We start from the raw sequence: 25,356 nt of genomic DNA, 5'->3' as shown, positions 1-25,356 counted from the left end.
TAAATATTTTGCCCATTTTTTTTTCTTTCTTGAGAAAAGTGGTTTATTTTTCTCCCGTAACGAGTGCTTTGTTGCCACGTTTTCCAGATTTGAATGGAGTTTCGTGAATGAGGGTCGAAAGTTCCAAAGTCAAAATAATAAAATAAAAGGACACCATCGTTAAAGTTGATCAACTACTTACGCTCGAGTTCTTGTTGTTGTCGCTGATGACGAAAAAAAAAAAAAAAATAATAATGATCAACATATTGGCTGAACACAGAGAGCCAAGTAAGAGCAACAGACAATTATTTTTATCTCGGTTTTGCTTGTTTAAGATGTTTTTTGTGTTTTGTAGCACCATCAGGAATATAACTTCTGGTGCTAAGATATGAAGCGAAGAAGAAGATGTTGTTTGTAAGAAAATTATAAACAACATGAAAAGGAACAAGAAATGCACACGTAGAGAGATTTTTGTTGAGTTTTTTTTTAAGTAAGAAGCAACAAAAGCGATTGACGCGGGAAAGAGGTGAAATTATACGGGACCTGTTGAGTGAGGTTGTTTTTGGTAGTTTAAACTGTTTTTCTTGGAAGATAATCAGATTTTTTGTATTTTTTTCTTTCGGTTTTGATTTTTATTTTTATTTGAATTTATTTATTTATTTTTTGTGAATTTTCAAATATTTTGGAAAATTTAAATAAAATTAATTACTTAAATTAAAAAAATACCTAAATAAAATTAAAATAAAAATTGAAAAAAAAATAAGTTTAAAAAACTTTAACGAAATCTAAACAAAATGATAATTTTTAAGAAAAAATAATTATTTTTTTATTTTTTAAATTTTTTTAAATCTTTTTCAAAATTTCGCTGTGATATAATTTTAATGTGCTAAAAGAAAAATTAATTAATTAATAAATTAATTTAAAGACAATGTAAAAATTTACAACTTTTTGTCATTTTTTTAATCAAAAGTAAATTCCAACAATTTGTGTTTTTTTAATTCTAAATTTTTCATTTTACTTGTAACAAAGCTTTAAGATTTAAAAACAAATATTTATTTTGGGGAATTTTAGCATAATTTTTAATTTAATTTTAACAAATAAAAATTAAAAATCGACCAATATTATTATTGAATAAAAATAAAATAAAATAAGGTTAAAAACACATAAAATTCCAATAAATTTATAAAAACTTAATAAAATATGTATTTTATTTTACTTAATTAATATTTTTCTAATTTTTTAAATTCATAAAAATTAAATTAAATTAATTTATTTAATTAATTAAAATTAATTTATTAAATTAATTAAAATTAATTTAATTAAGTTAATTTAAATTAATTTTAATTTAATTAATTTAATTTTTTTAATAAATTTGTTTAAAGATTAAAAAAATTTCCATTACCTATTTAATTTTTTTTACTAAATTTTCATTGGATTTTTTGGGTTTTTTTCATATTTTTTCCCCATAACTCAACATTTACCGTGAAAAAAAACTAATCAAGGACAAAGCAACCACATCCAACATTATTCCGCTCTAATCAACGATTCGTCTCCAAAGTAAACACCAGTTAATTTGTCACTAATTTCAACTCAAACAGTGACTGACTTCAACTTATTACTGCGTATTTACAGCAGCAACCAGATTGATTAAGCACACGACCGCGTTTGTTTGCCGGTCATTTGTATTTTTTTTTTTTTTTTGACAAATTACTGCGTAGTTAATTGGAAACGACGACAGTTGTGATTTTCGTTCTCGCACTACGATTTTCCGACTGCCAAGCAATTCGTAAATAAGAACATTTTTAACCCGAAAAACGTAAATAAACAGCAGTTGAAGTAAAGTAATTAAAGTAAATAATGATGAGCTGAAGAGTTTTAATTAAGTTTTCTCCAGTGTTTTATCTTCACTTTACTTGAAATCGTTTCAAATGTGTACAAATGCGGAAAAACATGCAGAAATACCTGGAAATGTGAGGAAAGATCAGGTAAGATAAATGATGCCTCAACATTTCAAATGAAGTGAAAAAAGGTAAAACTCCATCCACATAGCATTACTGTTGGGTTGCACGTGTTACTCAATCACGCAACAACTAGGCGAACACTGCGAACGGATTTTTGTACCGAAAAATTTCCACTCTAGTGAATTTTTTGAGAGAACTTCAACACTTGTAGTTCAGCAATAAAATTTAAAGCCTCGTTGTTTTGAGAAGAAACTTATTTAAGCGCACTTTTTATCGCAAAAATTTTATAAAAAAAAAATAAAAAAAAAAGTTTTAAATTCAAAAAAAAAAAAATATTAACAAAAAAATTAATAAAAAGTTATAAAAAAAATTACGAAAATTAAAAATCAGAGAAAATTATTTTTTTACAGAAAAGAAAAAGAGAAATTTTTTCAGAGAAAATTCCTCTATTTTTTTTAAATTTATTTTCAGATTTCTATTTTTTTTTAATTGAAAAAATAATCTTATTTTTTTTAAATATTTCATGAATAAATATTAATAATTTTTTAATTTTTTTAGAGTATTTTGGATTTATTATTAATTTTCTCTGATTTTGAATTTTCGTAAATTTTTTATTAAAAATTTTTTTGTTAATTTAAAAAAAAATAATTTTTTTTTAAAATTTAAATTCTTAATTATTCCTAATTTATTATTTTCTTAAAATTAAATTTTTTATCATGCATAGATTTTTTAATTTTAAATTCTATAATTAAAAAAAAAATATTTTTTAAATTTTCTAAGAATTCTCTAAATCTCTTTTTTTTATAAATTTTAATTTTATTTTTAATGAACTATATTTTCAAATTGAATGATTTTCAATTTTATTGAATATTTAATTTCCGTAATTTTATTTTATTTTTTTTTTTTTTGCGGAAAGACAGAAATCTACTCCGCAATATTTTTTTTAGAAAACGCGCTTAAAAAGGTTGATAGTCCAACTAAATAAAAATAAATATAAACATTTTCTTGTACATTGATGAATGAACTTGCTTGTCAAATTAAAATGGACGACCCTTGGAATAGAAGCAGGCGAAACAAAAACACGAGACAGAGAGAAATCACTCATTCTATTGTGTTATCATTCGCTTTTTACTTTTTTTTTGCCATGCCAGTGGGTTTGTGTCTGCTCAAAACTAACCCCGGAATGTGGTAGCGTTAATTGAGTCATTTATTTGGTCCCTTTGTAATATAACAAGCTCATTTGCGCTAAAAAGAAATCAACCCTTTTTCAGCTGTGATGAGCACAACGCAGTCAATAAATCTAACGACGAACGACGACGACGATAAGACAAAGCGTTTCCCGTTTTTCTTTGTGTCAGGCGCAAAAAAAAATAACGGAACAGGATATCACTTTGATCCTCATTTTATTATTTAAACTGCTTGATTGTGTCGTTGTAACTTTTTAAAAGAGACAGAGAAACTTTTCATTTTTCCTGGCATACAAAAAATACACGTGGGACTCTTTAATTGAATTGTGTGACTATTCAAGTGATTATTGGGCCTATTCTGTTACCGGATAAAGGTAATGCATCAATAATATACACGTCGTTCCCTCGAAAGATGCCACAAAAGAGTCCCCTGTGACTTTTTAACCCATTTTCATTGCATGCTGATTTTCGGAAGGGAAGACATAGTTACGATAGTTATTGTTTGCTTACGTGACTCTTAGATACAATCAAAATAAATTTAAATATCACACAGAATGAAAAATGGATAAAAACGCATAGATTTTCACCCAGACACACACAAAATGGATGAAAAGCGAATAAAAAGAGTCACGATAAAGGGAAAAGGATACAAAAGTGAATGCTCAATCGTGTGGAAGTAAGTGCTTTTCACTTTGTGGTATATTCAAACAATTTAACGTACTCTTTTTTTTGTGTGTATTTTTTTTTATTCATCATCATTCACCTTACCTGCGCCTTTTTTCGGCAGCCGTGCAAAATCTGTGGTTTAGAGTTCCCATTGTATCTGTTTATCTCTCTGAAGTCAGCCTTGGATAATAATTTTGTGTTCTGCAATATATTGTCAATATTATATTGAAATAAAAAATTCTTCGAAATATTATGAAAAATAAATAATTTCTTAAAAACTTTCAAAGTTAAAAAAAAAATAAATTTAGGAAATAATTTTTTATTTATAAATTTGTCTGAATAATTTATTGATTAAAAATAAAAATAATTTTTATTTAAAAAAAAATATATATGTACCACCATTATAAAATTTATCATAAAAAATTTGAGTTGAATTTTTTTTTAAATATAAATTTTGAAATAATTTAAGAATTTTTAAATTAATTAAGGAAAAAAAATATTTTAAAAATAAAAGATATAATTTATAAAGTGAATTAATTTTTAAATGAACAAAATAATAAATTTTCTTAAATAAAAATTTCGTTAAAAATTTTAATTTTTAAAGAATTTTAAGTAAAATATATTTTTCAAAAAATTATAAAATACAGCATTAAAATTAACAATAAAAATTATAAAATTAATTGAAATAATTTTTTTTAATATCAGTTTTAAATATTTTTTTATTAAACTTTAATTCGATTTTTTTAAATAAATTATTTTTCAATTATGTAGAAAATAAATATTTTAAAAATAAAAAAATAATTAAATTAAAAATTAAGAAAAATAAAATAAATTATATAATTATTGCTGAATATTTTTTCAGTCCACAAAAAATTAAAAATAATATTGTTCCAAGGCTCGTCCCACATAGATGCCAAAAAAAAAGTTTGAATGGAATACAAACAACTTGGACTCCCAGATTTTTTCGTACATTTTTTGTGTGTAGGTTACATTGTTGTTTTTCAAAATTTTGACATTTTTCAAAGTCGCGCGCGTGACACACTGACACATGTATTTTTTTTTTCGGGGAGAAAAGTCAATTTTATTACACGTTACTTGAAAGTCGTTACTTGTGATGTGATGCGAAGCAATATAATGGAAAAATGTGGCTTGGATCGAGTGATGGAGGATTATTTTTATTTTATATTTATTATCATAGGAAACATGAAAAAATTTGTTCTAGTTACGTTTTTCGCACCTTTTTTGAGTTACAAAGGAGCGGAAATGTTACAAAATGTGTCGTTGTAGCTGGGGATGAGTAGGATGTGGGATATGATGTAGCTTTAATGATAATTTGTATCTGCTGCTAAGAAACTGAAAAGGGTAGATGGTAATAAGATTACTTTGTGTAAAATCGTCAAGTTAGTAATATTAAGGTATTTTTTAGAATTTGTATGGAATTAATGGAAAATGTGCGAGTGGGCGATAGATTAATTTTTCTACTATGTAGTGATAGGATTTTTTTCTTTTTTTTTATTAAAACAACGCCAACGCAGGGTATTTTAATATATTTTTTGTATTTCTTAGGTTTTTTATTGAAATAATAGAAAATCTTTTTCAAAGAAATTTAATATATTCATTGGATCGACATCCGAATATTTTGTTTTCACGAACAGACTTTATTTGCAAATTACTTGGAATTCACTTAAAAAACGAGAACGATTAAATTGCCTCCAATTGCTGGCAATATTTTGCTTGTTTTTATAATATTTTAAGCCCAGTGGTTGTTATTCTAAGAAATTTTCCATGATTTTATTGCCAATCAGCACAACATAAAGTATCAATGTCTCAAGAGGCGTTGTATGAGACAAGAAATCAATATTTTATATATTGATAAAAATTAATATTGGAAATTTTTAGGGACAATTTTTCTAACTAAAAATTTTATTTTAAAAATATTTATAAAATTAATTTAAAAATACTTTTTATAAAAAATTATTGAAAAATTTTAAAATTAATTTACCTATATTATTTTTAAAAATATTTTAATAATTTTTTTTTAATTTATATTTTTTAAACTAATTTTAATTTCTTAAATTTAATCAATTATTTTTTGTTTAAAATAAATTTTAAAAAAATTGTATACCTACGTAAATTTAAAAAATCTATTTTACGAAATTAACAATTAACGGATGATTTTTAAAAATTAATTAGTCTTAGGTATTTATTTTATTAAAAATTTCAAAAGTAAAAAAATAATTAAATTAATTTTAAATTAAAAGAAATTTGCAAAAACAAACAAAAATTTTGTGTTATTGCCCTTCCTGCCATATAAAAATATTTTTTGTACAAAACCCGAAAAAAACATATATTTTGTATTTTTAATTTTTTTTAAACATTTTTTTAAACATTTTTTTATTTTTTTTTTCATTTTTTTACAAATTTTTTTTACAATTAAATTTTTGTTAGGCTCTCGACGCGAACGAGTTTGATTTAGAAGGGAGTGCCGACTTTGAGGGCAGTGGTGTAAGTTAATATATTTTTTTTATAATTTATTATTTAATTTTTCCTTGTTTTACATATTTTTTCTCATATTATTTTTTGTACTTTAACAACTGTGCGACCGCAAAATTATAACATTAATATTTAAATTGTATGCTAATTTGATAAAGTTACTTTCATTATTATGATTAAAATTACTGTCGATACATCAGCAAGCAGTGCGTGGATAATAAATAAACTTAATCGAGTTTTAATTTATGCAACTCAATAAAAAATGTTTTCAAGTCGACGAGAAAAACGTCTTGAGAACGATTTCCAGTGAAAGCATATGTTTCCATCGTTATTAAAATTTTCCTTTCTAATTATTAAATTTGTACTGATTTTTTTCTCTGTTTTTTTTTCTATTAACAGGCTAACGATCCAGAAAGTGGTGAATGGGATATCGACGATGAACCTCCGCCATTTTTACCGCCACCAGGAAAAAGTAAGTTTTTGCTTCTCTCGCCAACTGCTGACGCCTCAGTTCTCGTATCGGTCCAACTTTTTTCCGGATTCGCACGTATAATTATCGTTTTTTGCTCACAATTCGTCGAAATGAGCACTAATGTTGGCGACACATGCAAAAATGCCTAAAACTGCAAGAAATAAAGATAAAATTAATAACGTTTCCCGAGAGTTAATGACTGTGAAAATTATAATTATACAAAAATTTGTGGTGACCATTTCCCGAACTGGGGCGGCGTCCGTTGTGCCCATTAACAGTTTTATGTATAAATTTTGTGATTTTAATTAAATTTAATTTGTTTTTCTACTTTACTAAACACCAACCTACCACCATTATCGTCATCAGGCTATGGCAAAGGCGAAAAGGGTGAACGTGGACCAAAGGTACGGATGTGTGACAATCATTTGTTTGTTTTGGTTATTCAGCCATGCCAGCAAATAAATGCACATTTTCACTGATATTTGGAAAATTAACGTTTTTTTGTTAATTATTTTTTGCAGGGACCCGCTGGGGATTCCATTCGAGGACCACCTGGACCTCCAGGCCCGCCAGGTAAGATATTTAGTCAATAAAAAAAAGTTAATATTTTTTTTAAAATAATTTTTTTTTCTTTGAAGGACCAATTGGCCCGCCGGGACCTCCTGGAGTGCCAGGGCAGAATGCCTCGTCATCGGGATGGGAAGGGAAATTTTTGTACGACGAAAAATTGCCATCAGGAGGTTTGGGATGGGGACAATGCGGCTGCAACGCCACCAATATCCTTGATTTAATCGAAAAAGATAACCAGCTGAGGGAAATTCTGCGTGGACCACCAGGTAAGGTTTTTATTACTACTTGACTTTGCATTAAGGGGCATTTTTTTTACTTTTTTATTAAAAATTTATATTAATTTAATTTAATTTATCGTTATTTTTAAATCTGAAATTGAAGAAAAATTTAATTGAAATTTGTGAAAAATAAATTTTATTTTATTTTTATTTATTTATTTATTTTTTTTTTTTTTTTGAGAAATTATTTAGATATTGATCATGTTTTTGACAGTTTTAAGATTTTTGTAAGAAAAAAAACTATTTTTTTTTTTAAAAGATGTAATTTAATTTAATTGAATAAAAAACAAGCAATTTAAAAAAAAAATTTTACTGTTTTTTGCTATTTTTTTTTTCAATAAAAAGCTTGTAAAAAAATTTGTCAAAACAAATTAAAATATATTTTTTAAAAATTTTGATTTTTTTTTATTTTTCCCTAAAAACTGAAATAATTAAATTTTTTAAACAAAATAATAATTAAAAAAAATTTTTAGGACTGCCGGGAAAGGAAGGAAAATCAGGGATTCCAGGGACGACGGGCGCGCCTGGAATACCCGGTGAACGCGGGGCCATGGGCCCAAAAGGTGATAAAGGTGATATTGGAGATATAGGCCCTCGTGGCCCTGAAGGAATGCAAGGAAGCAAAGGGGATCCCGGTAAGTTTCGCAATTTTCCTCAGAATTTAATTTTATGCTTGAAAAAAAAATATTTTTGATGAAAACATAATTTTTTATATTATTTGATCTTCACAACTTTTCTATTTTTTTTTTTCAAAATTTGAGAAAAAATCAATTAAAAATGTTAAAAATTTATTTTCAACAAATCAAAAAATTTTACAAGTTTTAGTTAAATCTCTCGAATTTTCATAATTAAAAATTTTTTATTCAAAAATAATATTAATCGTTAAATTTTACTTTTTAGGTGTGGATGGAATACCTGGAGTACCAGGTCCACAAGGTCCACCCGGTTCCTCGAGCTTCTCAGAATCGTACGATGTAAGTGCTTTAAATCCTCTTTTCATACTTTAACAATGCACTAACATTTCCTATAACTAACAATAATAATCTAGGATGAAAAAAAAATCATTGTTTTCAAAACATTTCATTCCCTTTTGTCTTTATTCAATCTCGTTTCGCAAACATTCCTTTGATTTACATCGTTTTACAATGTGAACGAGAATCTAATCCCATATTCCATCCGTATGCAAAAAAAAAATAGAAAGAAAGAAAATAACAGTAAAAAAGTGAATTATTTTCACAATATGCAGTTTTTACGCCTCTTTATGTCGTTTGCACACTAAAGAGAGCTAAATGAAATCTATATATATCTCCATGCCAACAACAAATATTTTACAATTTTTTATTCTTCGTCTTCTAACGTGCATTCACGACATATTCGTTCAACGTGTGTTTGTTTAATCCTTTGTTCAATTACTACTTCCGATATAATAACAGTCTTTGGTCGTGTCGTGCCATGTGTGTGTGCCTGTGTCGCTTGTCGGGTGTTAGGAACGGGCAATAAAGAAAGACGCATTTATTTAAAATGTGATATCACGATGCAAAATGCAAAGCCGACGTCATTGCCATGGACGGCATGTGATTATTATCTTCTTTTTAATTACCGTCTCTGACGTTCAGCTTTGAAAACGTTTAATTTGAGGGGGGCGGAAAATACTGAGTAACGGTCATTGTTTTTAAAGTGACGCAATAAAAATAAAAAAAAATCGTTTAAATATTTTTTAGCGAAGAAAAACTTTGATTATTTTCAGTTTTTAGATATTTTATAAGATATTTTTTTTTGTAAAAAAAAATTTAGTTTATCATTAAAATTTATTTTAAAAAAAACATAATAAAGTTTTATTAAAATTTTTAATAAAGTTAAAAATATGTTATCTTGCACATTTTATTAAAATGCGAATTTTTTAATTTTTCAATTTAAAAATAAAATTAACTAAATTTATTTAAATTTTTATTTTTTAATATTTTACTTTTTAAATTGAAATGTTTAAGAAAACTGATATTTTTATTAAAAAAAATTTGTAGAAAATACCTGTTCTTCGAAAAAAATAAACATTTTTTGAAAAAATAATTTCCAGTTGCTAAAACTTGAAAAATTATTATTTATGAATTTAATTAATAAAAAATCTCAAATTAAAAGTTTTATTAACTCAGACTTTTAAAAAATAATAAAAAAATTAAAATTTTATTTAATTAATTTTTAAAAAATTAAACCAGAATAAATAAACGTATTTAATTAAATTAAAAATTAAATAAATTAAATTAAAATTAATTTTTTTTTTTTTTGAAAATGAGTGCAAAATAAATTTTTTTAAATGAAAAATTTTAAAAAATCTTTTTATTTTTGAAGCGATATCAAGAATGTGAAACTTATATTTTATAAAATTAATTATTTTTTTATTTTTGTTTTTCAAATAATTTTTTTTTATAAAAAATATAATTTAATTTAAACGCGTTTATAAAATTTAATTTTATTATGGATTTAAAAAATGTCAAAAATAAAATTATAAAATGACTTCTAAAATTAATTATAATTTATAAAATTTAAAAATACGTCAAAAAAATATAAAAACATTAAAAAAGTAAATTAAAACGCAGTAAAGCCCTTTGTTTCATTACTTTTGTGTCGCCCCACGGTCCAATCAATGCCTATAAACTTTGAGCTTCCACTTAAATGCACACATAAAATAAATTGAAAGCTCCAACCATATCAAAGAATTTCATTCCATTGAGTTCGACACACACACAAAAAATGCATCGTTTACCGGTTGGAGCTCATGTGTGTGTTTTTCAAGTCATGTGTGTCTAAAAAATACACAGACAAACACACTTCGATAGAATTTCCACCCGATCAAGCATTTCTCTCGCAGCGAGCAGCACACACGTGGCCGAGCCAAACATTGACAACGGATGGAGTTTATCATTAATAACTATTAAAAAAATATTTTTCAATGTGGATTTCGATCGACCGATACTTTCTTTTTCCAATTTTCTCCATTTTTATTTTTTTATTACTATTTCCTAGCTATATAAGAATATTTTTTTAAAAAACTCACTGTAAACATAAAAATATTATCGTATATTTCATGCATTCTCTTTTTACCACTTGAACTAAACAAAATAAAAAAAATCTAAAAAAAAATATCGCAACCGCAAAAACTAAATGTGTGTAAAAAATCCTAACAAAATACTACTTCAAACTAACTAGACTAGCTGGAATCCAACGAGGACGTTCAAGGTATAACAGCAAAAAATGTTTGAATTTTTACAATTTTGCATACGGCACAAGGTGATATTGCTTGTGGGACAAATTTTAGCCACGCGGCACGAACAAATATACAGACAAGCCAGAGAAACAAACAAGATGTCATGATAGTTGCTAACAAATTAACAGAAAAATATACATTTGATGTTCGGTTTCCATGTTTATTTTTTTTTGTCGTAAAAAAAAATTTTTTAAAAAAAAAGTTAAGCGAGCGAAAAAAAATTGTTCGGCTTGTCTTTGTAATTGTTCGTTGTCTGTGTGTGTGTGTGCAAAAAAAACTGTAAAAATTTATTTCATTTTTGTGAAAATTTGCACATCCACAGCGATGTGTAGGTTTTCTGATGACGGTAATTTGTGCTATTAACTGTAAAAATGATAAAAAAGTTTGTTTCTAATAAAAAAAAATATTTAAAAAAAATAAATTGCATGCAAAAAGAGCTGAAATTGAGCCAATACTAACGCTGTGCTAATCACTTTTGTGTTTAGGAATCGATTATACCATCACAAGTGTTGCGAGGCGGTGGTAATAGTCCCGGTCCCAAAGGTGACAGAGGTGAGGGCTTTTGTTTTTACCCGCTATTAATTACTAATTACGGCGAAATTACGGTGATTTTCGTACTAATCACGTCTGTTTTTGTGTATTTTCCATTTTAATTGATTGTCTGCTGTGTTTTCCGTAATTGACCGAAAATAATGCAGGAGACAAAGGTGAAATGGGACATCCTGGTGAAAGGGGATATCAAGGTAAATTTTCGTGTGTGTCTGTTACCTGGACGACAATTGTCCTGCATGGAGAGTTATTTTCATTTTGATGATATATGATAAAAGGGAAAGAATTTTGTTTGTGTGACCATACTGACAATTTTTTTTTTGTTACTTTTAATTTTTTAAACAAAACAAAAATGTGACAAAAGGAAGCCTTTAATTAAAAAAAAATAATAATTTTTAAATTGAGAATTTTTACACTTGAGTAAAAATAATGGCAGTTTATTAAAAATTTGGCTTTTTGACTAAATATAATTTATTATTTTTTTTTTTCGACGAATTATTTTTAAATTATTATTATTTATTTATTATTTTATTTTATTTTTTTTCAACATTGATTAATTCTAATTAATTTTTAAAATTTTCATTTATTTTATGAATTTTTGGAGAAAAAAAAATTCAAAATTTCAAAAAAATTCAAGTTTCGAGCTAAAAGTTGATAATTTTTCAACTTGAATTTCATAAAAAAGTAGCTTGGGACCAAAAATTGTTTTTTTTTAATTTTTCTTATTATTTTTATTTTTTTCGAATAAAAAATAATCTAAAAATTTTAAATTTCATAAAATTACAGAATGATAATAAAATTGATTGGAAATGATTATTTTAATTTTAAAAAATAAATAAAAATTATTTTGTTTCAAGTTTTTGATCGTTTTTTATTGAAAAAAATTTAAAAAATTAAAATAATAAACTTGATTAGTTTAAATTTATTTTTTTAATATTCTTAAAATTTTAATTTTTTTTTTAATATCAAAGACTTAAATATTTTATGTATCGGGTACAAATATTTGATTTTTGACACATTTGATATTTTCGAACAAAAATTAATTATCTCAAAAAACTTGCTTTTTCTTTAAAATTTTTCTAAAGATTAATTAAAATTAAAAATTTTTATTAATTAACTTAAAAATTTTTTAAAGAAATTTAACTGTCTTTATGTGAAACAAAAGAAATTTTTTGACAATTTATTTTTTTAAATTCTCTTAAAAAATCTTTGAAGAACAAATTCATTTAATCGTATTTCAAAAATTAAACATCAAATCACCTTTAATAAATCAGTAAAAATTTAATAAAAAATTTAAAACAACCAGCCACCTCCATTTATCAACCGACAAAATTTTCGTCAGTCATATCAATTACCGCGTTTCACTAATTAGCAGCAAGTAAACAAGACAGACGGTTTATCGGTTAAAAGCAATTACTCCCCTTTTGCGCAAATCCCATTGAAAATTCGAGCAAAAGATTCCCTTTAATTTAATATTAAAATGAAAATAATTCTTCAAGCGTGCACATAACGAACGCACATTGATTTAACTACACGCAAAATCACGTCAGAGAAGACAATCTTTAACCGAATTTCGAGACAAATAATTTGATAACTGATGCCTGCCTTCCAATAACTCTTGCGCTCAGTGCGCCAAACACACAAAGCCTTCAAAGAAATTTTTAATCTTATTATCGTCTTACCTTGTGTCTCTCTCTCTCTCGCTCTGCGAAGGAAATTTAATTCCCATTCTCAGACATTTTAGTGTAATAAATAATTTTTGAGTCAATATATCGGAATACAATGAGCGAGAAGAGGAAGAAGAAACGAAAAGCATCAAGGCGAAATTATTAAATCAACAAGGAAAACGATATAAATTCTTATTATTTTGCCGAAGAGCGGGCGAGAGGCAGTGCAATGCAATGTTTACTAATCAATTTTAGTTATCAAGTTATTATTTTCGTGTATATTGGTTTTTGTTTTTCTTCTGTATGTTTCGTTAAATTGTGACTAATACGGCGTCTTTTTCTTGTGCTTTTATTAACAAACAACAAAATAACAGGCAGCAAAGGTGACAGAGGAGATAGAGGCTTGATGGGAGTGAAAGGAGAAAAGGTACTTATTTATTTGTTGTACTAATTGCATTGGTGTTTGCGTAAAACTTAGCAACTTTATTAGAACTTTTTCATAAACTTAAAACTTTGTCTTTTGATTTATTGTCCAAAAACTTGAATATTTTTAATTTTTTTTTATAGGGTCACACGGGCGTTAATGGCATGCCAGGACAAAAAGGAGAACAAGGTAATTTTTTAATTTCGGGAAAAAATAATTAAATAAAAATTATTGACGATCGGTGATGGAAAAAGTACAAAAATCTGAAAATAACGTGTGGGAAATTTAAAAGAAATATTAGAAAAATGGAAAAATTGGATTTGGCGAATAAATTTAATATTTTTTAAAAATAGTTTTAATGAAAAACTGTAATATTTTGTGATTTCTTTCTTTAAAAATGTAAAAAAAAAAATTATTTTATTTTTTCCCTAAATTTTTCTAATAAAATCGGAAGTAGGCTAACAAAAAAGAAAATAGTAAATTTATTCGCTTTAATGGGAAATCTCGTAATTTTCTAGAATTTTTTTTAGTTTTTTTGGTTGAAGTTGTAAAAAAATTGGTAATAAAAAAGTTAGTTAAGTAGTTATTTGATTTTTAATTTATTTAATTTTGGACTTTTTGTAATTTAAAATTGAAATTGGTCAAATATTAATTCAAAAAATAATTATTCTTATTTATTTCATCAAAAATTGAGAAAAAGTGTTATCCATTAATGGCGTCCGAAACTTAGGGGAGGGTGGGGTTCATCAAATATTCGATGGATTTCAATGAAGGAAGAAAAATGAGTTATTTTATTTAGTCACTAATGGATGATGCAAAATATTATCAAAATACAATCCCTCTAAAGATAGAACTTTAGAAAATTTTAAAAAATATTCGAAAATTTAGATACCATAAAAAATTACAATTTTTCCATCTAGATTCTAGAATTTTAAATTCGAAAATTAAATTAAATTTTTTAGAATTTTGTTGCTAAAACTTTATTTTTTTTTAGGAATGCCTGGTGTCAATGGAATTGCAGGACCTCAAGGTATGTCGCTAAGCCTTACTTTTAAGAGCTTTTTTGTGTATGCGAGTCTTGTGTTGTTTGAATGTCAGGTGAACGAGGTTTGAAGGGAGAAAAGGGAAATTACGGTGAAGCTGGTCCAATGGGACCTCCTGGCCCACCAGGACAGACAGTTTTCCAAACAGTTGATGGCAAATTCAATCACAGTTGTATGTGTACGCCAGGACCTCCAGGTATAAAGCTTTCTTTTTACCGCGAAACTAACAACTAATAATTGCAAATCGTTTTTTAAACCAACAAAAAAAATCAGGACCACCTGGAGCACGAGGTAAGATTTTATTGGATTTTATTAACTGGAATGATGAATGAATGGACTTACTAACATGTTATGCGAAAATTATTTAGGGCCTCCTGGATTTGATGGACTTCCTGGATCACCCGGAGAAGCAGGTTGGTTTAAGTCTTTTTACGATAAATTCATAAAATAATTTTAACTCAAAAAATTAATTTTAATGCAAGTGCAATTTAAAAAAAAAATTAAATTTTTCTTATTTTTTTTTAATAAATCACAGGAAGAAATAATTAAGAAGAACAATAATTTTTAAGATTTAAAAATTAATGAAACGAACTAAACTTTTTAGAAGATTATTTCATTTTTTATTCTGAAATTCATAATTTTTTATATTTTTGAAACAAGAAAAAAATAATAAAAATCAATAATTTAAATAATAAATTTTTGATAATTGTTATTTAATTTTAATTTATGTTTAATTATTTTTTTTATCATCCATTTAATTTATTTTTTATATTTTTATATATATATATATAATTATATATATATATAAATATATATATATTTATAATTATATATATATTTTATATATATATATATATATATATAAATATATATATATATATTTTTAATAATTTTTTTAAAATTAAGACTTTCATTTTTTTTAATAAAAGCCTTAATAAAAAATCAATAAAATATATTTCAAAAAAAAAAATTAAGACTGCAAAAATATTGAAATTTAATTTAAATTTTTTAACATTGCACTTGCCTTAAATAATTTTAATAAACTAACAATTTAAAACTAAACTAAACTAAACTAATAAAAAAAAATACTAACAAACTACTAACCTTAACCTCCAAACCATGCATCAGGAATGATGGGAATGGTTGGACCTCCCGGCCTACCTGGAGAACGCGGTGAAAAAGGCGTTCGAGGACTCCAAGGTCCCAAAGGTGACAGTGGATCTGGCCTAGGTGGATCCATCGTTCATGGTAACGGAAACGGTTTGGATTATATTAAGGGTGATAAGGGAGACAAAGGTTTGTAAATAAAACTAACAACTTGCGAAAAAAATTGTACAAAGTGTGAATTTTGCATTAAAACTAATTAATTTTTTAGGAATGCGCGGCAGAAGAGGTCGCACTGGACCACCAGGTGAGAGAGAAAATTTCTAATATTTTTGGCTTTGAGAGTTTTTTCTTACTAAAATCTAATTTTTGTATATATTAGGGCCTGTTGGTCCTCCTGGAAAGGGAAATGACCTTGGTAGTTTAACCGGATGGGCGGTAAGTTGTGTTTTCGCTAAAAAAAAAAAAAGTGACATTATTGTAAATATCTCTCTTTTTGTACAAACTCTTGTTTCCATGTCCGTTCTCTCTTTGTACAAAATAAAAAATAAATAAATAATTGTAATAAATTGTATAGAATAATAAGGTAAAGCCACAATTTTTATCATAAACGTTTTTTTTTATTGCCTTCGAGTTTTTTATTAATGACAATAATTTAAAATGATAACTGACTAATTACAACTTTTATTGTGTGCTGCATGACATTAAAAAGGGACGACCAGGACCGCCAGGTTAGTGGAAATGTTTATTATTATTATATTTTATTTTATCGTGCTGGTTCAAATAAAAAAAATAAATGAATTACGGAACATAATACGTGTGATTAATGTTTGATAATAATTTATTTCAATGCGTTTTTGGCGCCGTTGTAGGTATGAAAGGCGATCAAGGACAAAAGGGACAGAAAGGCGAGTCTGTTGTCATTTCTGGGGCATCAAAAGGAGAGAAAGGTGATCCGGGACGCGATGGCGTCAATGGAATTCCAGGACCTCCAGGTGAGAATTTTCATGAAAATAATTAATTTTTTTTTATATTTCTTTTAAAGAATTTTATTTATATTAAATAGGTATTCAAAAATATTTTAAAAAATATTGATTTTAGTATAATTTTATTCATAAATTAAATTTATTTTAAATTAAAGTTTTAAACTTAAGTTTTTAATTTTTAAAAATCATGAAATGAATTTTTATCTCAAATTTTCTTTTTAATTATTTATTTTTTTCAAAGTAAATCAATGAAATTTTGTATGAAATTAAAAAATAAATCTTAAAAATAAATAAAATCAAAATTAAAAAATGTTAAAGAAATTTACATAATTACATACAATAAAATAATTAAGTTAATTAAATTAAATATCACTATTAGAATATTTTACTTTAAAAATTAAGAAAAAAAATACGAAAAATTAAATTAAAAATATTTGTATATAATTTAAAAATTTTTGGAATCCATAAGGGTTTCAATAAAATAATACTAAATTTTTAAATTAATTTTATTTTAAAATATTTTAATTCTAATTAATTAATTTTTTTTTATTAAATTTAAATATTTAAAAATTATTTTTTAAAAAATAATTAAAATAATTTTAATTTTAATTTCAGGTCCTCCCGGTCCGCCAGGCCTATCAATCCAAGGACAAAAGGGCGAGCCCGGAGTCGAAGCAAGAATACCACATTACGAAAACAGAGGAGGTAAATCCCTTTAACTCATCAAAATAACACACAGACACACGCTTTCTCCTGTATCTCTATCACACTTCGTCTCTCTATTTACAAAATTTATATGATAATCTCCATAGATACGATACATATTTGATTTATTTAATGAAAAACACACAAATTATTGATACCATTATTATTATTATATTATTGTATACTAAATTGTGTATTAGAATTTAGAACTGGAAGCTTTGATGAATTACGATATCTTAATAGGCATCATAGTCATGGTAGGCACCTAAGTTAGTACAGTACAAAACAACCAAATTTTATCAATGTTCTTGCATCACTTTATCATCATCATCATCAGCAGCACCTACACCTACCTACACGCCATTGTCGTTCATTTTTCCGTTTATTGTGTTTACATTTCGTGCTTTTCACACATTATCTTGTTAAATTTTTCACCATTTTCACGTAAAGTTCATCAAAAACAGATAAAAGTTAAATTACAGCAACAACACGTTTAACGTTTTTCGCTCGCTCGCACAACAAATTTTTTCACACGTTGTTTTAAGGCACACGATTTGTTCTTTTTTATGATGCACTGAATGGCTATTTTGTCACCTTTCGATGTTAAATTTTTGGACAATGTACATTTTAAGCAACTACAAACAATTTTCTCACTACAACATGAAAATATTCATTTAAAAGTTTTCTACGTGAATGTGGAAGAAAGAATATTCGATTTATTTATTTTTAATTTAAATTTAGGTAATTTAAATTAATTAAAAATTATTTAAATTAATTAATTTATTATTAATATTAATTAATTAAATAATATTTAAATTTTTAATTACTAAAAATTACATTTAAAATTAATTTCGACCGCTCTAAATTTATTTCTAAATTAAATCTTTTTCAATTAACTTTTTTCTAATATTTTAATGTATTTTTTTTGAGTATAAAATTTAATTATGACCTCTATTATGATATAAAATATACTAAATATTCGATTTTTTCTCGAAAAAAATGTTTTTAAAAAAATTGAAATATGTTTTGAATCGTTTTTGAATCTAAATTTTAAAAAATGAATAAATTTATATAATAATTTTTTTTTATAAACTAATGATAAACAGTCAAAAATTGTTAAAATAAACTTTTAACTTAATTAAATTAAAAATTATTTTAAAATTAAAAATTATTTTTTTTATTTATTAAAAATTTAATGATACATTTTTTATTTTATTATTTTTTTACAATTTACACATTTATTTTATTTTTTTTTTATAAATAAAAAGTGTAGATTAATAATAAATAGCCTCATAAGTTATTCTTTAAAAAAATTATTTCAAGAATTTTAAACTTACTAACTATTAAGAATATTTTGACAAAAAAAATAAATCGAATATTCTTCAACTATAGAAAACTGCTTGTCGAGTTAAAAGCACACAATTTCCCACACAAAATCCATTTAAATCCAGTAACTTCCTTCACCAAACACTCACTTAGATGTACAAAATATGTAACGTTGGCTGGCACTTCCTTGATGTTTCCTAATGTCTCCGTGTTTTTCATACAATTTTCTTTCTCGTACTTATTGACAATCTTGCACATTTTCTCTCGTTTTATTTATTTTTTTTAAAGAAAATGAAAAATAATAAGAAAAGAAAACATTTTGTATCCATCCTCTCATGATAATCTTCTATTTTTCATATCTCTTAAAATTATTTCCTCTTTATTAAACTTTACAAAAAAAAACAGGTAGAGCACATGCTGAGACGGGCACCTTGACTTTCGGCAGCCGAGAAGCATTATTAAAGGTATTCATATTTCACTTCTTTTTTTTGTGTCGCGACAACGACGAATTTTCCCTGAAAAGTTGAAATTATTATGATTTTCTCAAGAGATCCTTTTGTGAATTAAGGCACTTGCGATAACAATTCTCCGTTCTGTTCATTTTTCCGTCGTTTTCTGCGTTGACGTCTCGTTATCGCGACATTATGATTACTGTAATTATTTTACACACACACACAGTGATAAAAAACAGGACTAATTAAAATTTTTAATTACTTCAATTAGTCGACCACATTGACGACTGTCGGTACGTTTGCGTATTTGATTGATGAAGAAGCCGTGCTGGTTCGTGTGAAAGGTGGTTGGAAGTATATTATGGTAAGTGTTTTTTTTTTGCTCGGTACAAATTATGACTGTTCCTAATTCCCTCTTGATGTAAATTGGCAGCTTGGCACGTTTGTCTCGCTTGCTCCGCAACCTGCTCCAGCAACTGCCGCTCCCGAGTATGCGTCCAACCTCTTGAACAATATTCCACAACCCGTAGATGGACCATCGGTAAGCCAAATTTTATCATGTGTGTCTTGAGTGAATCCTTCACTATGCAAAAATTGGTGTCTCAAAAACTAATAAAAAATCGTAAAAATTGAAAATTAATAAAAATTAAAAAAAATTTAGTATTTGGAATTTATTCAAAATTATTTTTATTTTTTAAATTTGTTTTTTTTTTAATTTTTTATTTTTTCATTATTTAATAATTTTTTAAAAATTAAATTTATTACCCAAAAATATAAAAAGTTGGAACAAAAAAAATACAAAAAATAATTTTTAAAATTAACACAATTTTTTTTTTAATTTAATTTTAAAAAAGTAAAAATTTTTATTTAAAAAATCTTAAAAAATATTTTTACCTCTTTCTTATTGAAAGAACATTTTTAAAAAAATTATTTCAATACAGTAAAAAAAATTAAAAACTAAAAAAGTTATGAATTAAAAAAAATAATTTAAATAAAAAAATAATTAAATAAATAATCAAAAATATCCTAAAATTAATATTTTGCGTAAATTGTGGTCATTTTGCGGTTAATAAAGGTTACACCAATTTTTCATAGTGATTTTTTGTGTAATATATGTAACATTTTACTAACACCCTAAAACTTTCCTGCAGTTCCTTACCATTAACAATGCAGAATATAAATCGGTAACTAATCTCTAAGCGTGTCCGTTTTGATCGGATATTAATTTTAGATATTTTTTTTCTATTTTTCTCTCTTCTCTGCCGCTCATTACTTGATACTAACAAACTAACATGACACACAGTGGAGTCCTGAAATGGTAATAAACGCTTGCAAAAATTTTGCCCGCTGTAACAAACATCAATTTTTCATTTTAATCCATCATCCTTTCTCTCGTTGCAGTTGCGGATGGCAGCGTTAAATGAGCCACAAACTGGAAATATGAAGGGAATTAGTGGAATTGATTACGCTTGCTACAGACAAGCGCGACGTGCTGGCTTGCTTGGCACGTTCAAAGCCTTCCTCTCGTCGAAGTGAGTGAAAATCGTGGCGCACCTTATCAATCAATTATTTAAAAAACTTTTTTTTTTTTTATCGCAGAGTTCAAAATCTCGAGACCATTGTGCAGGCGTCCGATCGACATCTTCCCGTTGTAAATACCCGCGGCGATATTTTGTTCCACTCGTGGAAAAGTATATTCAACGGAAACGGCGGTCTGTTTACACAAACACCGCGACTCTACAGTTTTAATGGAAAGAACGTGCTAACGGATCCGTTATGGTGAGTCGGGAGAAATTTTTGATTGAATATAAAATTGAAAATGGTTTTTAGCGGCGCGGCGTTTCGTGTCACGACCATTGAAGCGCACGAAAAATCAATTAATCCAAGTGTCAATAAACGTTGATGATGCTCAATTTAAGGGTTTTGGATTTTTTTTATCGATTTTTACGCTAATAATTATTTTTCTCACCAAAAAATTTAAAGTAATCCAAAAAATTTTTAATCCATTTAAAAAAAATCTTATTTTTTCTACATTTCAATAATTCTTATAATTCTTAAATATTCTTAAAAAAAAATTTTTTTTTTTTTCAAAATTTAATTAGCGACTTTATAGCAAATTTGTAATTGATATGAACAATTTACAAATTTAACTTTTGAAAATTTAGTAAAATATGCGCTAAAAATTTATCATTTTTCAAATTTTTATTTAATAAAAATAAAAAATAAAGCTTTTTCTAAAAATAGTTTAATTTTTTTTAATAAAATATTAAAATGATTTTTTTCAAAAATGTTTTTAAAAAATATTGAAGTTTTTTTTTTTGTAATTTTTAAATGATTTTTTTTTAAAAATAAAAATATTTTAATTTTTTTTTTACAATGCAATTTCTGAATGTGTGCAAATAATAAAAAGCCAATTTATTTTTAAAAAAATAAAAATTACTAAAAAAAATTTGCTATAAAAATATTTATTAAATTAAAAAAAATGTTGAAATAAAAAAATATTTTGGTTTAAAAAAAATTAATAAAATTGCAAAAAAAAATTAAAAAAATCGACACTGGACGAAATTTATCCCTTTATATTAAAACTCAAAATAATCAATTTACTCTCTTCACAGGCAACAAAAAACCCTCTGGCACGGCTCCACGCAATACGGCATCCGTGTCGAGAGCACCTTCTGCGACAATTGGCAGTCATCAGCGCGTGACACCTTCGGCTTAGCCAGCAACCTCCAAACCAATCATCTAGTGGAACAACTAGAATATTCATGTGATAATCGTTTTATCGTACTTTGCATAGAAGTTGTCTCAAAATCCAGCCGAAGCAAACGGAGTATAGACAGGTAAGCCTCTTTAAAATTAAATTTTTGTTTTTTTTTTTGTGCAAATGAAAAACTTTTTTATCCAACGAAATTTTTCACAGCCACGAGTTAACGGAAGCCGAGTACACGCAACATCTGAAAGAGCTTCAGCAGTAAAGTCAGAAACTTAATCATGATTAAATCTCCGACATTTTTTGTTATTTCTATACATATCGTGGAAATATCGGATAAATGTGAATTCTGTATTCTTGTATACTACTCAAAAAAAACTCATCATATCGCTCAACAAAATATCATTTTTTATACAAACAACTTTTTTATCGTATCAAAGAGAATATTAAACCGATATATTTGACAACAACAACAACAACACCCAGTGGAATTGGTAGAAATGCATATCTCTAGTCGTTAATTTGATCCATTTTATGATTAAAATATTTTGCCATATTTCGCACATTTTTAAGATTTTTGTTCTGTAAATATTTAAAAAAAATTTAATAAAAAAATAATTGAAATTAAAACTGATCGTTATAAAAAAAATTATATAGCAAAAAAAAAATGTTAATGTTAATGAATAAATGTAATCATTGTTAGCGCTGTGTAAAATTAAGTATCATCCATCTAATAGAAATAACGTATATAATAATCTAGAGCAAGAATGAGATTTTTTTGTAAATAACATGAGGAATGATTGGTTATAATTATACAATCACATCTAGGTAGGTTATCTAGTCATAATTAAAATTCATAATTTTTAACCAAATTAATTTTCCCATTTCCATTTACTCACCCACGTCTATGTCTCTTTTAAAAAAATTTAAGTTTCTAGATAAAAATCTATATTTTAAGAGAAAAAAAAAGAAAATTCAGGACAATACAAATATAAATACATGTAAGAATTAAAATAAAAAACACTACTTACTATAAGGCCATAGAAGAGCATTTACATTACTAAACTAGGTCGTAAGTAGTCTCTAGTGAAATTTTTCAAACAAAAATATATTATTATTATATACGTGGTGACCTATTACAGTTACATACAAATTAAAATTGGAAAATTTAATTTTTTTTATTTTTATTGCGAAAAGTTTAGAAAAAATAATAAATGTAAAATTTTCAATTTAACGGAATGGAAAGTAATTTTTTAACGGGAAATATTTAGAAAAATGAGAATGAATGAAATGCAGAGAGAATGACATTTGTATATTAGAAATATAGGAAAATTAGTAGCATCAAATTTATTTCGTTTATCATTACTTGGAAACAAAAAAAAATGTATATTAAAGGAAAACAAAATCAGAACAAAATTATATATAATTAATTAAATAAATAAATAAAGATTTTGATGCTGGAATTTGATGGTGTTTTATTTTATTTCTATATTTATTAGGCGAATAAATTTAATACATCCACTTTTTGTCGCCTCCCCTCAAATTTTGTCGAAAAAATTCAGGGGGAAAAATAAAAATTAAATTAAAAAAGTAAATATTTTTGACATTTTTTTTTAATTTTAATCTAAATCATACAAAAAACAAAAGAAATTCGCTTTAACAAGTCGTTTTCTGTAACAGAAAATTTTTTTCAAGTCACGTGACCAAAATAATTTTTTTTTAAATTTTTATTTTGTGAGATTTTGTTTGAATTTTCTTCAATTTAGGTTCAAATTTGAAAATTATATAAACTAAAATTAAATAAATATTTAGAATCAATGTTAAACATTTGAAAACGTTTCAAAAATATTTATTTTTTTTTATTACCCTCCCCCCTCTTGAAAATTCTCATGGGACAAAAAATGAAAATATTAAATTTATTCGCCTTATTATTATTATTTTTTTTTTGAAGAACGAGCAAATTAAGGTTTGTTAATTTTTAAAAAATATTTTTGAGTTAGCCCAAATTTTAGCAAATATCAACAACTTATTTTCGAAAATTTTACCGATTTTTTTTAAACGATTTTTTTCAATAGGTACACGCTCAAATTTTTTGATGCCGAGTAATATTTAAAAATGTAAGAAAATTTTCAAATATTGTTATATTTGAACAAAAAATTATAAAAAAAAATATCTGCTTAAATATTTGATTTTTAATAAATATCGTATTCTATGTGATATCTTCATTTGCCTTTAATAATTTTCTTTCTGTTTTGCGAAATTAGTTTTTATTGAAATTTTATTAAAATTAGAGAGTCTCATAAAAACATTGAATTAACGGAAAATTTTAAATTTAATACGAAATACATTTTTAAGAAATTAGAAAAATTGGATTGAGATTTTTAAAGGCCATATTCAAAGTATTTTTCACTCAATTATACTTAAAATTAGGCTAGAATGTCAAATTTTTGTAAATGATTGAGAATAGGACAAAATTTGTGAAGAAATGAGATTTTTCGCAAATATTTTTAATGAAGCTCTTGAAATTTTATTGCTTTAAAATAACTAATTTTACCAAAATTGAAGCCAAACAAATAATTTTGGGGTCAAATTCATTATTTTTATGATTAAAAATTTCAAATAATTCAAAAACAGTGAAAAAAAACAAATTAAATCAAAAGAATTAAAAATAACGGTCAAACAATTGAAAATTTTGACAGTCACCTGCCCATGCTAACTGGGGGCGGCAGGATTTTTTGTTTTGCATGCTGGGGCACATCAGCTGTTACAGTTTTTGATAATAAAATGCACATAGGGAACATAAATGTGAGCGAAGAAATATCATTAAATTAAGTTTTTTCTACTAAAAAATGCAGGCTTTCACACAAATTCTTTCTACCTTCGTTCCTCGGAGGACCATCAGCACAACCGCAGCACTCGGAGGCAGAATCAAGAAATGGAGAGATAAGAAAATGTGGAAGTAAGTAAAATTCCATGAAAACTCGGCCCCTTCGATTTTCACATTTGCCAACAAATTAATTGAATTTTCTTTTAATTTTCCAGAAACACTGAGCCAAACATCCCAAACTGGAGAAAGGAAGCCGGTTTGGAGCAAAATCCAACATCATTCGGTCCACTGACAAATCTCCCGGATTACACTTACATGGATGGACGTCCGACACCTTTAGGGGTTAGTTCTCAATAATTTTTTTTTGTATTTTTTTAAATTTTGAACTAAATATATTTCTTTTGTAGGTCCGACAAAAAGGTCGAGTAATGAAGCAACGCGAATACGCGGGAAAAATCGTACAGTACATCGGAGAACTTAATTTCGCCAAGCAACGATATCAGGAAAATATTAATGCTGCAATTCAGACGAGACAAGAAATTCTGAAGAATAAGCTGAAGCCAAAGGGTCATTTGTTGCTCAAAAAGTGATAATTTTGTGCTTTATGGGTTTTCAGTTTAGTGACGTTAGAATAAATAATTGAAAAAAAATGAAATTATTCGTGATTTTAATATGAAAAAAAAAATTAAAGGTAA

General features: G+C 25.9%; 2 protein-coding genes across 10 annotated transcripts in view; both read left to right on the top strand.

Annotated features, from left to right (window-relative positions):
- LOC134832252 (collagen alpha-1(XVIII) chain) overlaps positions 1–22,554 on the top strand; it is a 101,299-nt gene extending 78,745 nt beyond the window's left edge. For 2 of the 9 annotated variants that reach the window (XM_063846233.1, XM_063846239.1), the window contains 31 exons: positions 6,686–6,758; positions 7,125–7,162; positions 7,280–7,331; positions 7,397–7,594; positions 8,080–8,241; positions 8,507–8,580; positions 10,811–10,840; positions 11,354–11,420; positions 11,567–11,611; positions 13,459–13,511; positions 13,652–13,697; positions 14,503–14,538; positions 14,607–14,747; positions 14,825–14,842; positions 14,920–14,964; positions 15,680–15,847; positions 15,927–15,962; positions 16,038–16,093; positions 16,368–16,386; positions 16,528–16,650; positions 17,257–17,346; positions 17,547–17,615; positions 19,078–19,136; positions 19,396–19,488; positions 19,558–19,665; positions 20,276–20,308; positions 20,428–20,442; positions 20,526–20,656; positions 20,724–20,903; positions 21,740–21,964; positions 22,045–22,554. In XM_063846233.1, coding sequence (XP_063702303.1) covers positions 6,686–6,758; positions 7,125–7,162; positions 7,280–7,331; positions 7,397–7,594; positions 8,080–8,241; positions 8,507–8,580; positions 10,811–10,840; positions 11,354–11,420; positions 11,567–11,611; positions 13,459–13,511; positions 13,652–13,697; positions 14,503–14,538; positions 14,607–14,747; positions 14,825–14,842; positions 14,920–14,964; positions 15,680–15,847; positions 15,927–15,962; positions 16,038–16,093; positions 16,368–16,386; positions 16,528–16,650; positions 17,257–17,346; positions 17,547–17,615; positions 19,078–19,136; positions 19,396–19,488; positions 19,558–19,665; positions 20,276–20,308; positions 20,428–20,442; positions 20,526–20,656; positions 20,724–20,903; positions 21,740–21,964; positions 22,045–22,099 — 2,538 coding nt within the window. In that variant the 3' untranslated portion in view covers positions 22,100–22,554. Of the gene's footprint in view, positions 1–6,241; positions 6,299–6,685; positions 6,759–7,124; positions 7,163–7,279; positions 7,332–7,396; positions 7,595–8,079; positions 8,242–8,506; positions 8,581–10,810; positions 10,841–11,353; positions 11,421–11,566; positions 11,612–13,458; positions 13,512–13,651; positions 13,698–14,502; positions 14,539–14,606; positions 14,748–14,824; positions 14,843–14,919; positions 14,965–15,679; positions 15,848–15,926; positions 15,963–16,037; positions 16,094–16,367; positions 16,387–16,527; positions 16,651–17,256; positions 17,347–17,546; positions 17,616–19,077; positions 19,137–19,395; positions 19,489–19,557; positions 19,666–20,275; positions 20,309–20,427; positions 20,443–20,525; positions 20,657–20,723; positions 20,904–21,739; positions 21,965–22,044 lie in introns of all 9 variants that reach the window. The other 7 variants (XM_063846230.1, XM_063846231.1, XM_063846235.1 and 4 more) reach the window with 7 other exon arrangements.
- Positions 22,555–24,618: 2,064 nt separating this feature from the next.
- On the top strand, positions 24,619–25,311 carry LOC134831511 (large ribosomal subunit protein mL52). The gene is made up of 3 exons (XM_063845253.1): positions 24,619–24,793; positions 24,877–25,003; positions 25,069–25,311. The coding sequence occupies exons 1-3, from the start codon at positions 24,684–24,686 to the stop codon at positions 25,249–25,251; spliced, it is 420 nt and encodes a 139-aa protein (XP_063701323.1). The 5' UTR covers positions 24,619–24,683; the 3' UTR covers positions 25,252–25,311.
- The last annotated feature ends 45 nt before the right edge of the window (positions 25,312–25,356 follow it).

Source organism: Culicoides brevitarsis, chromosome 2, assembly GCF_036172545.1.
Source record: "Culicoides brevitarsis isolate CSIRO-B50_1 chromosome 2, AGI_CSIRO_Cbre_v1, whole genome shotgun sequence".
Classification (NCBI taxonomy): Eukaryota; Metazoa; Arthropoda; class Insecta; order Diptera; family Ceratopogonidae; genus Culicoides; species Culicoides brevitarsis.
The sequence above is the reverse complement of the archived record's forward strand: the minus strand, read 5'-3'. Positions and strand labels throughout refer to the sequence as shown.